Genomic DNA, 14,850 nt, shown 5'->3' on the forward strand with positions numbered 1-14,850 from the left:
ATTTCCACAGAGCTTCTTTCATTCCTTCCAGTTTCTTTCTGGCCTTCCTACCTCAGGGCATTTGCTCCTGCTTCCTCTGTGTGAATTCCTTCTTTCCAGCTCGCTACAGGGCTGTGCCTTTTCTTCCTTCAGGAGTTACAGAACACCCCACTGAGAGATGCATGGGCTGTAAGGACACGGCAGGGGGCTGATGGCAGCTCTACCCACCGGAGCGAGGAATTCTCCGTCTTATTCTTTGCTATATCCCAGTACCTGGGGAATCTGCTGAACAAGTTAATTCACTCAAGGAGGGCGAACTAATTCATGTAGAAGGAGGCTCTGCATTTTGTGCTGCTCCACAGAACACTGTGTCAAATGGGTCCAAGTGTGTCAGAGTCTTCAAAACATCCCCATGTCAAGGAAGCTCCTTCAGTGAGGTGAGCTCCCCGACATGGGAGAAGTGGGAGGTTAGAAACCCAGCAACTCCTAGGCTTGCAGGCGCTAACATCTCACATAAGCCAGTAAGCACAGTGAGCTTCTTCTACTTTCTATGAGGAAACAGAAAGTGATGGTGTCCTTCGGGTACAACTACATTTATGCCTAAAATAATGATCACTTTGCTATTTCCTCTCGTGGCAGAAAAAGAGCCAAACGGATCCGTCAACAAGGGAGTTCCAGCCCCGTGGGCGCCCCAGGCAAGCTCGTACTCCCGAGTCTCCAGCTTCCTCTTCCGCTCCCAAGTCTAGAGTCAACGTGGAGATCAAAACAGGAGTCAGAGATAGATAGATGGAGATCAAAATACTGGCTTTCCTACTAATAAAAGCCAGATGGGAGAGTTTGGTTTTCGATTTGCAGCCAAGTAGGTCTGCTCCCTGGCACAGCTGGACCAACACAGGCAGGGCCACGCCTACAGCTTAGGGCTGAGAACCGGCCCCTGTGGGCAGGCGGCCGGAGCCCACTCCTCCCTGCCCCCTGCAGAGGGGGCAGAGGGATGGCGAGAGAGGCAAAAATACAACTGCATCTGGAAAATGAAAATCCCTCCCGTCAGAGTAAAAAAAACCCCGACGAGCCTACTGAGCGGGTCCAATGAGATAACAGAGAAGGTGCTTTAAACACAAACCCAGAAGCTCCCCACACCAAGGAAAGGTATTACTCCTTCTGGGCACATAAACACACGCGTAAGGATCTGTTGACGTGGCCTCCTGAGAGGATTACTTTTAATGAGACATCTGCTTTAACCAGTCTGTTCTGCTAGTTCTGGCCTGTTTGTTTAAAAACACAGTCCCATTACTGTGTTCTCATCGGCTCATCTCGGGAGTCCCCGCCCCCTGCCCCCGCCTTGTGTTCCACGTCACTGCTCGCTTCTAACAGAGCTTTCAACGTCCATCTACCTAATCGAGTCATCAGACTCCTGGGGAAAACATTTCCTTTCCCCAGCCTAAAACTAAAATGACAGAACTTCGTTTCCTTGAAAAAAACCACAAAAAAACAAAAAATCCCAACACTTTAAGTGGCCACAAAAAGTATAAATAATTTTGGGGTCATCTCCTGTGTGCCAACAATTGTAGATGGAGAACTCAGTGTCAGTGAAAACACAGATTAAAAATCCTGCTGACAGGTGTTATAAAAATTCCAAAAACAAACCTCTGAAGCAGCTGTTCCCTTTTACCTGTAAAGGAAACCAGCAGTAAGGTGAGACTTTAATTACTTCCTTTCCTTTCTCGGTAAATGTCAAGTCTTTTGCTTGTAACACTGAGTATCTTGTCTTACAGAGATGCACAAAGATTTACCTTGAAAACGAATGCAATCTGCATCACAGGGCGTGCTGTCAGTGACGGTGGAGCTTGCTACAAGCTTCTCTGCAGTCTAGGTCAGTGATGTGGCCCCAGGATATTTACTGTCACACTAGTGTAGGTGAATCTCATCATACAACCTGTATTCGACTGTATGAATACAACGTGGTAGCCTCCTTCAGCTAGGCTAGGGCTCCCCGGTCCTGCCAGTGACTTAACCAGGGAAGTCCCCTTTCCTGCCCTGCCCTCCCTTGTGTTTCTCATCCCCACTGAAGCCAACCAGGCAGAGAAGCACCGTGGAAGGAGGACTCGCCATCGTGCACACAGCACAACACGAAGGGCTTGGCCCGGAATGATGGGTGCAGGTTTCCCATGGCCCTAACCTCTCCCCTGGCCTTCCCTGGATATGGCAGGGAACCTCCGTGGCTGCCCCAGAAGCACTCAAGGCCTCGGTGGAACCCACACCGCGCACATCACCAGAACACCCCACCGAGGTAACGACAGTATTAACACAGCACAGGACACAAGTTCTCTGAGTCTGAGCAATCCCTTGGTTTGGAGTTTCTGCTCAAGTTCACACAGTCACTTGACTGCCTAAGGCCTGGGTGTGCTGGCTAACACCAGCGAATGCTCATTAAGGCCGGTGTGCTGCTGAGTCTAACAGGGCCATCTGACGAGGCTGGTGCGTGGCTTGTAGACCAGACAGTAAACTGGATGCCCAGGTTCAGAGCGAAGTGTCAGCTATTGAATACTTGGCCCGTGCTTCCTTAACAAAGCAGGACCAGGAGCGGCTTCCTCCCCTCGGCACCCAGGACAAGGGCCCTGCTGCCCTCCCACTACCTCTATCCTCTTGCAAATACTCTCAAGAGTAACAACTGTTGCTGTTCTGTCCTCTGGATGCTGCACCTCCAGAGCACAAGTTCCAAATGGTTCAGTTCACCGTACCAAGGCAGAAGCGACGGCGTCTCTAACCGACACACTAACGCAGGATGCAAACTATGCCTTCCATTCCATAAACCACATACCTGGACCTACCTGAACATTTATCCTAACGTGAGATAAATATCTTAACGCGCAAAAGAATCATGCAAAAAGATGACTATCACATGGTCAGCAACTATTCTTCGTACCTTGTTCACTCTAAGAGGGCAATGCATTGTAGCTAAGCAGCTGCTCTGGCCAGCCCACTTGACAGAAGATGCAAAGAGGACTCTATTGCTTCTGTTTAACTCCAAACTATAGTAGTTATAACATGAAGTAAACCAGCCTGTCTTTAAGGGACGGCACTGCCCTCCAGGTAATGTGAGTTAAGCATTAGGTCCATTTCACAACATTAGCTTCTTTGGTTTGAAGATCACCCTATCATTAGATCTGTAGGTAAGACTTCAGTTTAAATCTTCAGTTCCATTTAAAACCGGTAAGATCCACGTCCCCACTCTCAACTATGTAACAACAAAAAGTAATTACGAGCTGCCAACAGAACACTACCTGGCATCAAGCACAGCTATATCCCAAATCCCACGTGACAGATGACTAAAGGTCAAATACTGCGCCCTGAAAAATAGATTTGGTTAAAATAATCAACATGTCAACCTGAAAGCTGGAGGGGAAAACCAACTGTCCATGTGCTCTGAATCCCCAACAATGGCCAGAGGGCAGTCTCTGGATTTTTTTAACCAATGGAAAAAGATGTTGTTGTTTTTGTTTTTTGGCATTACTAAAGGACCAACCATCTGTGTCCACGTGTAAAAGTAAACTTGCTTACTTAAATGCAATTTGCCAAAAAAGCAATAAAAACCCAACTGTTCTTCCAGACCCCAGAAGCACATTTGTGCTTCCCTCTCACGCAAACCCACTGTAGCATCAAGCCCAGAGTGCTGCTTCGGAACCCAAGAAACAAAGATTCTGCAGGTCAAGAGTTTCAAAGTGCTTAAAAATTCCAGACAGCAGTGGAGGCTTCTTCTAAGTCTTCTTCACCTTAGCAAAAAGGTAAATATAATGTAGCAAACAATTCTAAAAAAACAATAATAAAAGATTTTTTAAAACCTAACATAACCTTGGTATTCTACAACAAAAGTTCTTCAACTGCAGTCCACAGGGCACATGTAGGCCCACTCTTGGGATTCAGCATGTCCAGGGAGCTCCTTGAAACTGTATGCACACACACAGATTTCATAGGAAGAAGGTCCAGTTTTCAGCCACAGAGCATCGTGACCACAGGTGCCTAGCAAGCCGTCTCATTACAAGTCCTTGGCACTAGAAAGTTCTGTCTCACTCCTACATTCATTCTTTAATACCTCTACTTACTAGAACTCTGTCTTAACTGATAGACAAACGTAGGGCACTGAGATGGTCTCAGCTGTGAGTTCTTCTCCACCTGCTGAACTCCTGCAGGGCCCTCACAAGCCAGCTCACATCATGCCTCCTTGGCAGGCTTTCCTGGGTACCTCAGCCAGTTAACCTTCCCTGCTCACCACTGGGCCGCCTCCCTGCCTCTGCACTGGCGTTGAGTCTGGTTACACTCAGACTGAACACTAGTTACAAGAGCAACTGTCTCCCCAGCTAGTCAGAGTGCCTGCAGGGTAGGGACTGGGCAGGACTTGTCATTAAATATCTGTCTCTGGGCTTCCCTGGTGGCGCAGTGGTTGAGAGCCCGCCTGCCGATGCAGGGGACGCGGGTTCGTGCCCCGGTCCAGGAGGATCCCGCGTGCCGCCAAGTGGCTGGGCCCGTGAGCCATGGCCGCTGGGCCTGTGCTCCGCAGCGGGAGAAGCCACGGCGGTGAGAGGCCCGCGTACCGCCATAAATAAATAAATAATGTCCCTCTCCCCACCAGCACAGAGCACAAATCCTTGGATATACGGTCCAAAAATTTTGTTGAATTGAATTCGTTTCAGTGCCAACAAAAGACCACTAATTCTAATAATTTAATTACTCACAAGGTTTTAAAATCATCAATATGTATATATACAAGGAAAGTCTGCCTTTGTGTGGTTAAATGATGCACCCATGCGATTCTGCATTTGATTTCCAGTCCACGTAACAAAGGACAGCTCACACAGCTAACATTTTACTCACCTCTAACTGGATGTAAAAATCGGTTAATTAAAAATCGTTCTTGAAATTACAGATGAGGGAGTGGAAAGCACGGTGAGATAAAGCCAAGCTGGTTTAAAGCCTTCCACACATGCACTGAGGCACTCGCTAGCACCAGAGGCGTTATTAAATAATTTCTGAAGCACCAAATACATGAACATTTGGGAAAGCCCACTTGGGAAGTGACAGACTAGCATCTTTAAGATTATAAAAATATGGAAGCAACCTAAGTGTCCATCGACAGATGAATGGATAAAGAAGATGTGGCACATATATACACAATGGAATATAACTCAGCCATAAAAAGAAACGAAATTGAGTTATTTGTAGTGAGGTGGATGGACCTAGAGACTGTCATACAGAGTGAAGTAAGTCAGAAAGAGAAAAACAAATACCGTATGCTAACACATATATATAGAATCTTAAAAAAAAAAAAAAGGTTCTAAAGAACGTAGGGGCAGGACAGGAATAAAGATGCAGACGTAGAGAATGGACTTGAGGACACGGGGAGGGGGAAGGGTAAGCTGGGACGAAGTGGGAGAGTGGCATGGACATATATACACTACCAAATGTAAAATAGATAGCTAGTGGGAAGCAGCCGCATAGCACAGAAAGATCAGCTCCGTGCTTTGTGACCACCTAGAGGGGTGGGATAGGGAGGGTGGGAGGGAGACGCAAGAGGGAGGGGTTATGGGGATACATGTATACACATAGCTGATTCACTTTATTATACAGCAGCAACTAACACAACACTGTAAAGCAATTATACTCCAATAAAGATGGTAAGAAAAAAATGATTATAAAAATAAAAAGAGGGCTTCCCTGGTGGCGCAGTGGTTGAGAGTCTGCCTGCCGATGCAGGGGACACGGGTCCGTGCCCTGGTCCGGGAAGATCCCACATGCCGCGGAGCGGCTGGGCCCGTGAGCCATGGCTGCTGAGCCTGCGCATCCGGAGCCTGTGCTCCGCAATGGGAGAGGCCACAGCAGTGAGAGGCCCGCGTACCGCAAAAAAATAATAATAATAATAATAAAATAAAATAAAAAGAAAGATTAGGTAGTCTTATGGATAATAGTTACAGGAAGTCAAAGCAACTAGTAGATTCAAATAATCCATCAAGGGGGTAGAGTGAGGCAATGAAGTTAAAGAAACAATGTGCTCAAACTCAGGCACAACTGTGATCACGAAGGAAGAGCCCTGAACCTGGAATCAAGGACCAGGAAGATGAAGACGTCTGGTCCGGTTCTGCCAAGACAGAGTAGCTCCATTCCTCCCAGGCCCTCCCCACTACAAGTGAAAAGGCTCTAGAAACAACACAACAAAACACGCATAGGAAAGGGGGTGGGAAGAAGGTGGCAGGCTGCCTGGGACCCAGGACTTGAGGAAAGACGTGGCAGCGAGTCCCCCAGGTGTCCTGACTGTCCCTACCAGCCCAGGATAAGGTGCTGCCAGTGCCTCCAAGCTGGAAAAGCCAAAAGGCAGATGGAAAGAGCTCCAAGAGCAGCTTGTCTCCCCAGCCAAAGGGCCAGGAAAAGGGTGGTCTTACAACAGAAAACGTTTTTAACAACACCCACCCTATTCCAGCCAAAAACCAACAGAAAAACTGCAGAATCGTCCTCTGAGGTTTCAGTGGGGTTGAAAGGGAAGCTGACCTTCCACATCCCCTTCCTGTGCCTCAGAACCAGGCATGTTCCAAGTGGCCCACCACGTCGTGCTGGCAGTGGGGCCACACAGGGACCTCAGCGCCCATCCCTGCCTAGACACACAGGAAGTGTTCCCAACCCCCAACCAGGGCAGTGTTGGGGGAGGGGGAGCTGAGCCTCCACCCCACCCAGTCCCAGAGGGTAGAAGGTGGGGGGGGACTGGGCCAAGTGTCACTTCCGCCCCCTCGCCTTCCCTGGTGTCAGCCAGGCCTAGGGAGAGCCGGAGCTAGAACCCCACAAACCCCTCTGTTTCCACAAGAAACAGAGTCTCAGGGACCCAGAGGTCAGGAACAAGAGCTAGATGCCTATCGACAGAGTCCCAGAAGGAAGGGAGAAAAAGAGCAGGACCGAAAAAGTATGTGAAGAAATAATGGCAGAAAATGTCCCAATTTTGGCAAAAGACATAAATATACAGATTTAAGAAGCTGAGCAAACCCCAAATATAATAAGCTGAAAGAAACCTATGTCCAGACAAATCATAATTAAACTTCAGGAAACCAACGACAAAGGAAAAATCTTAAAATCAGCCAGAGAGACATGACAAGCTTACAGAGGAACAGCAATTCGAATGATTTGATTTCCCGTCTGAAACCAGAGGTCAGAAGGAGGTGGCACATTTTTCAAGGACTAAAAGAAAATAAGTGTCAGCTGTGAGTCCAATCGCTAGCTAAGACATCCTTCAAGATTAAAGGTGAAATAAAGACATTCTTGGACAAGGAAAGCTGAGAGAATTTGTTGCAGGCAAATCCATGCTTAAAGACTGGCTAAGGGAAATTCTCCAAAGAGAAAGGAGAGAGTAACAGGAGAAGGCTAGAACTTCAGCAAGGAACGGACACAGTCAGAATAGGTAAAAACAGGCATAAATATAACAAATTCTCCTATTTCTCGTGCATTTCTTAAATCCTATTTGATGACTCAAGTAAAACCATCTGATGTGGTGCTCAAAGTATAAGAAATACTTAAGACACTGATATTTTAAAGGTGGGGAGGGTAAGGATTTCCCTGGTGGCGCAGTGGTTAAGAATCCACCTGCCAATGCAGGGGATGTGGGTTCCAGCCCTGGTCCGGGAAGATCCCACATGCTGTGGAGCAACTAAGCCTGTGAGCCACAACTACTGAAGCCCTCGTGCCTAGAGTCTGTGCTCCGCAACAAGAGAAGCCACCACAATGAGAAGCCCGTGCACAACACAGAGTAGGCCCCACTTGCCACAACTAGAGAAAGCCCGCGCGCAGCAACGAAAACCCAATGCAGCCAAAAATAAATAAATAAACATTTTTTAAAAGGTGGGGAGGGTAAAGGGATCTAAATGGAAATAAAGTTCCCACACTTCACTTAAAGCTGTAAAACACAGCTTCCAGTAGACTGGGATAAATTGCATATGTATATGGTAAGCTTAGAGCAGCCACCAAGAAAATGATACAAAGCTTTGATTGATATGCTACTCAAAATATCAATCAATAAAGATGTTTAAATAACCTGCAGGAAGCATAGAAACAGAAGAAACAAAAACATGAAATAATAAAATAGGAGACTTGTGCCCTAACATGTTAATAATTACCTTAAACGTAAATCATCTGAATATACAAATTAACAGATCAGCAGAGTAGATAAGAAAATATAACAATATGCTGTCTATGAGAAACTCATTTCAAAACAACAATGTGGGTAGGTCAAAAGGATGTAAACATATACCATGAAAGCATTCATTAAAAAAAAAAGAGTGGCTATGTTAAAATAGCTGATAAAGTAGACTTCAGAGCAAAGAAAATTACTAGAGACCAAAAGGGACATTACGTAATGACAAAAAGACCAACCCATCAGGAGGACATAATAATCCTAAATGTTTACGTACCACACAACAAAGTCTCAAAATACATGAAGCAAAACCCAATAGAACTAAAGGAGAAATGGACAATTATAGTTGGAGACTTCAACACCTCACTCAGCAACTGATAGAACTACTAAAAAGAAAATCAGCAAGGATACAGAACTCAACACCACCATCAAGCAACCGATCAAATCAACATATGCAGAAAACGCCACCAAACAACAGAATACACATTTTTTTTCAAGTACCCATGGAACAGTCACCAACGTAAGCCCACTGAGCATATACCAAGATAGACCATATTCTGAGTCATAAAACAAACCTCAAAAAATTTAAAAGAACTGAAGTCATACAAAGTATGTTCTCTGACCATAATGGAGTCATAGAAATCAGGAACAGAAAGATAACAGGAAAATCTCTCTACTCTCTCTACACACTTCTAAACAATCTATGGGCCAAAGAAGCTATCTCAAAAGCAAGAAAAATACATACGAAACTGAATAAAAATTAAAATGCCACATATCAAAATATGTGACTACAGCTAAAAGCAGTGCTGAGGGGGAAATTTATAGCACTTAAAATGTTTACATTAGAAAAGAGGAGAGGTCTCAAGTAAACATTCTAAGTCTCTACCTCAAGAAATTTAAAAAAAAGAGCAAAATAAAATCAGAGCAAGTAAGAGGAAAAAAATAATAAAAAGCAGAAATAAATGAAACTGAAAACAGAAAAATCAATGACATAAAAAGCCAGTTTTCAGGGGAAAAAAAAATCAGTAAAAGTGATAAGCCTCTAAAAGACTGAGAAAAATAAAAAGAGAAGACACAAATCACCAACATCAGGAAAGAAACATAAGATATGACTATTCTCACCTCTCTTAATACTGGAAGTTCTAGCCACTGCAGTAAGGCAAGAAAAAGAAATAAAGGCATACCTAACTTTAGGGAAAGAAGAAATAAGTGTCCCTATTTGCAGATAACATGATGATCTACATAGAAAATCCCGAAGAATCTATAGGAAAGCTCTTAGAACCATTAAATGTATTTGGCAAGGTCACAGGACACATGATTGACACAAAAATCAATCCTATTGCTATACAGTAACAATGAATATGTGGAAACTTAAAATAAAAGCACAGTATCACTTACAACTGCTCTAAAGAAAATGTAATACTTAAGTATAAATGTAACAAAACATGTACAGGATCTGTATGTTGATAAGTGCAAAATGCTGATGAAAGAAATCAAAGACAACCTAAATAAATGAGGACATACTATGTTCATGAATTGGAAGACTCAACATAGGAGAGATGTCAATTCTCCCCAAACTGATCTATGGTTTAATGCAAATGCTATCAAAATCACAGCAAGTTTTGTTTTTTTTAATACAGACATAAGAAAGCTTATTCTAAAATTTACAATGGAAAGGCACAGACCCTAGAATAGCTAAAACAATCTTGAAAAATGAAGTGGGAGAAATCACTTTGATATTAAGCCTACTATATAGCGATAGCAATCAACATCGTGTGATATTGGCAGAAGAGGAGATAGATCAGTGGAATAGAATGGAAAACCCAGAAATAGATCCACACAAATATGCCCACTTGATTTTTGACAAAGATGCAAAAGCAATTCAAAGGAGGAGGGACAGTCTTTTCAACAGATAATCCTGGAACAACTGGACATCCATAGAGAAAAAACAAAAAAATCTCCACCTAAACCTCACACCTTATACAAATATTAACCCAAAATGGATCAGGGACTTAAAAGTAAAATGTACACCTATAAATTTTTTTTAAAAATAGGAGAAAATCTTTGGGATCTAGGGTTAGGTAAAGAGTTCTTAGACTTGACACGAAAAGCATGATCCATAAACGGAAAAACTGATAAACTGCACCTCATCAAAATTAAAAACTTTTGCTCTGCAAAAGACCCTGTTAAAAAGGATGAAAAAACAAGCTACGGGTTGGAAGAAAATATTTGCAAAACACGTATTTCACAAAGGAGTGGTACCCAGAATATATAAAGAACATTGAAAACTCAACAATAAAGAAACAAGGAACCTAATTACAAAACGGCTAAAAAGTATGAAGAGACATTTCATCAAAGAGAATATACAGACAGCAAATGAGCACAGGAAAGTATCATTAGCCACAGGGAAATGCAAATTAAAATGGCAGTAACATAGCACTTACGCACCTATCAGAAATGGCTGAAATAAAAAATAGTGACAACACCAAATGCTAGCAAGGATGCAGAGAAACTGGATCACTCACTCATACACGGCTGGTGGGAATATAAAATAGTACAGCCACTTCAGAAGCAGGTTGGCAGGTTCTTAAAAAACTAAACATGCACCTGCCACACAGCTGAGCAACTGCACTCTTGGGCATTTATCCCAGATACATGAAAATTTATGTACTTACAAAAAACATGTACACAAGTGTTCATAGAAGATTTATTCATAATAGGCAGAAACTGGAAACAACCCAGATGTCCTTCAACAGGCGAATGGTTAAATGGTGTACGGTGGTAAATCCTTACCATGGATACTACTCAGCAATTAAAAGGCAGGAACTACTGATTGTGAACACACACAGTAACTGGGGTGTATCTCTAGGGAATCACGCTGAGTGATAAAAGCCAATTCCAAAAGGTCACATCTTGCAAGACTCCATTTATATCATATTCATGAAATGACGAAATTATAGAATTGGAAAATAGATCAGTCACTGCCAGGTCGGGGGAGGGCGAAGGGTGGCAGTGGCTATAAAAGGCAACGTGAGGAATACTTGTTGTGATGGGAACGTTCTGTGTCTTCACTTTCTCAACGTCGGTATCTTGGTTGTGATATTGTACTAGTTTTACAAGATCTCACCGTTGTGGGGAACTGGTTAAAGGGTACATAGGAGCTCTCTATTATTTATTAAAACTGCATGGGACTCTACAGTTCTCTCAGCATTAAAAGTTTAATTTAAAAAAAAAGATCAGGTTTGGTTCCCAGCTGTGTCACCTACGAATTAGGTAACTGACCTTACGCTGCGACAATACCATTTGAAGCATTAGGAAAATTAAAGGCCATATATGAAAAGGCCTGGCACAAAGCTAGTGCTTTAAAAATAGCCCGTTAACACGAACTCTATTTGTAGACACAAATATTATTCTGAAGAGTTATTATTCAAATATCTGCTACTAGAGCCACTACAAAGCAATTTATTTAAAAAGTCTCTTCCCAAAGTGATCTGTCCAAATAAAAATGAGGGGAGAGGTAATTATTGGTTTTACAGTGAAAGATGAATTGCTAACTACTCATTGAAATGGTCAAAACAGACAAAGTGAGCTTAATATGGAATTACAATTATTAAAAAAGAAAAAAAGTTGACAAGGAAAATAGGATACTGATTAACAACAAATCTTGTTTCTTGCTGGTAAGGAAGTTAGTAAAAGTTAGTGTCTGTATGTATTGGGAAAAGCTAAGACTGAGTTTTCTAAAAATGCACTTAATACACTGATTTAGATTTAAGATTCTAAGTATTTTCTCTGCCTCCCGAGTTGAAAGAAACTGCGAGTCCATCAGCCAAATCTTATAACCTGCTTGGTTAAGAGGTCCAGAAAAGCCGCAAAAATAAAATCCAGCTCTGTGACAGAGGAAGACAATCAAATGAACTTTACCCCAGAAGATGAGGGGAATTTTAAACACACAGTTAATCCCTTGGATCATACTGGGCACCTAGCCTTTAAAGTTTATGAAGTATTGGGCCAGAGCTCTGACTCACAGAGAGGCTTTTGAAAGAGGTGAAAAGGAAACGGGTGTTTTATCATTCAAATTATTCTCTTCCCGGCAGGATCCTAAAAGAGCTATTTCTATCAAAACGAAATGTTTTACTAACAAATACAGCAAGTGAGAATACTGGTGCGAGATTCCTGATGCAGGCCTGGAAGCCTGGAGCCCAGGGTTCCAGGTCCCAGCGGGGAGCCACTTCATCACCAAGGCCCAGAGCTTCCTCATGGGTGAAGTGAAAGACATGTGCCCATGGGCTGGTCATACAGCCCTTGGCTAAGTTTAGAGTTCCTCAGGCACCGCAAGATCTCATCTACAGAGAGGATTCTGTTTGACAAGCTTCCCTCTACCTCTGTTTTGAGACAACTTTCCTCATACCTGTAATTTGGTTTCCCCAAAATGGGCCATGGAAAGGGCAGGTGAAGGGGAAAGGAAACGGTAGAGGTAAGAAACTATAAGAAAAAAAAAAAAAAAAGGAAATGACCCTATTCTAGGTACAGGAGAGGCTCTATTTTCCCCTCATCAGGTTTCTCCAGAATTCCCTTCTTTGGGGCCCTCTACTACAGGTTCACACAGTACACAGAAACTAGAACCCAAACTTGGTCAGTTCTACGCTTTTTTTTCCTACAAACAAGCAGCAAATGATAAAAATGGAGCAAGGGACAGAAGGAGCACCTGGGGATTAAACACACCTGAGAGAGATGTTAAAAATTGCAACGCAAAGATTTATATCCTAACGCAAACAAAACAGTTATGTGACAATGGAGGAAATCTGAACCGGGCTGGGTACTTTACCATGTTAAGGAGTTATTAAATTTTCAGGGTTCATAAGGCATCATTTTAAAAAACATAACCACCGTACGCTTATCTGTGAGCTCTGTAAACACTTTCCAGTGAATCTATACAGTGTCTGGGGTTCGCTTCCAAATCACAGGGGCAGAGGTACAGGTGAAACAAGACGGACGCTGAATCCATCACTGCTGAAGTTGTGGAGAGGGGCCTGGGTACTTACTGTTCCTTCTATTTTCTCTACTCTGTATATGTTGGAAATTTTCCTAATAACCAGTTTAAAAGGAGAGACGTGCGGCGGTTTCCTCCCCAGTCTACACCGCTCTTCTGAACCTACTGGGAGGGCAGGGCAAGGACGGCACCCTGAATCCAGGAGGGGCCCTCCCCACCGCTAAAACCCCCGCGCCTCCAAAGCCCCAGAAGGTGTGCGGCTTTCCCGCTTCCTCAGTCCCCAAATCCCCGAGAAGAGCAGAGGCGAAGGCCACCAGGCCGACGGAGAGACAGGGTGCGCATCCTTGGCCGGCTCCCCCAAAGCTGGGGGCACGGGGCCGCTGCGGCCAGACCGGGGCAGACAAAGGCGTGGGCCGCGGTGCCGGCCGGGGCGCAGGAGTCCGCGGGGCCGCACCTGCGCGCACCTGGGCGCAGGTGTGCGGGCGGGGACGCGGGGAGAGCGTACCTTAAGGATGTTGTCGAAGATGGTGTCGCGGAACTCGAGCAGCGCCTTCTGGTCGAACTCGCGGCCGTGGATGATGCGCATCTGCTTGAGGAACGTGGACTTTCCACTCTCGCCCGCGCCCAGCAGCAGGATCTTGACGAGGCGCCGCACGGCGCGCCGCTCGCGGGCCAGCCCCGCGTCGATGTCCCGGCTGCGCCGCCGCGCCTCGCGCTCCGCGTCGCGGGCCCCGCCGCCGCCCGCCCTGCGCTCGCGGGCCCCGCCGGCCTCGGCCGGCAGCAGGCAGCGGCTGAGGGTCCGCACCACGCCGGACATGGCCGCTCAGGCCATGGACCCCGCGGCGGGCGAGGCGGCAGCCGGCCGCTCCCTCAGGCCGCGTCCGCCGCCGCCGCCGCCCCGAGGCCCGCTCTTGCCCGCCGCTCGGCCCGGCGGAGGGGCGGGGCGACGCAGCTCGAGGCTCAGGGATTGGGCCGGCTGCCGTCCGTCCGGACGGTCGCGCCCTCCTATTGGGCCATGCTACGCCGAAAGGCGGGCATCTCTCCGGCCCCGGGGGCGGAGTCGGCGCCGAAAGAGGAGGGACCTTTGGGGTGGGGGCGCTTCTCATTGGGCGCCCGGGCCGAGGTTCTTTCTTTCAGAATGAAAGGGAGGCGGAGTCTTCGAGGAGGCGGAGCGGCAGTCCGTTATAACCAATTATAACTGTTCTGGGGTCACGTCAATCGCGAAGAACGGACTTAGGATTGGGGGTGTCGCGAAACGGGGCGGGACCAGAAGTGCCAGGTGTACAGAAAGTCTCTCTGGGTTCCCAGACTGGGGTAACCTGTGAGACCCAGAGGCTCGCGGAGTGGACTCGGCGTTACCCGAAGGCTGGGAAATGTCGATAAGAGGTCCAGCTGCTCGTCCTAGGTCTAGAGAGAAAGCTGTTCTTTCCAGAAACACTGGAGGGGGATGGGCCAAACATTGCAAACAGATGCATCCTTTAAGGGTGGCGTGGGCCTCTGGGCGGCGTTTCTCACAGCTGGCTGATCATCAAAATCACCAGGAGCCCCTCCCCCCCAACCCACCCCGCCAAAGGCTCCTGTAGCACGGATCTGAGATGGAATCTCCTCTCGACCCGTTACTAGTTACATAACCTTCTAGGCAGCTACCCCCACCTCCCCCCCCCATTTTTAGCTTAAATTTCTTCCTCTATAAAATAGGCGCCATAATAGCAACTAC

General features: G+C 45.7%; 1 protein-coding gene across 2 annotated transcripts in view; it reads right to left on the reverse strand.

Moving 5' to 3' along the window:
• GNA12 (G protein subunit alpha 12) overlaps window positions 1-14,028 on the reverse strand; it is a 110,584-nt gene extending 96,556 nt beyond the window's left edge. For both annotated transcript variants that reach the window (XR_014326835.1, XM_082858152.1), the window contains exon 1: window positions 13,639-14,028. Coding sequence is in view for 1 of the 2 variants with exons in the window: in XM_082858152.1 (XP_082714278.1) it covers window positions 13,639-13,950 (312 nt within the window). In the remaining variant the exon portion in view is untranslated. The remainder of the gene's footprint in view (window positions 1-13,638) is intronic.
• Window positions 14,029-14,850: the final 822 nt, after the last annotated feature.

Source organism: Leucopleurus acutus (assembly GCF_964270905.1).
Source record: "Leucopleurus acutus genome assembly, chromosome: 16".
Classification (NCBI taxonomy): domain Eukaryota; kingdom Metazoa; phylum Chordata; class Mammalia; order Artiodactyla; family Delphinidae; genus Leucopleurus; species Leucopleurus acutus.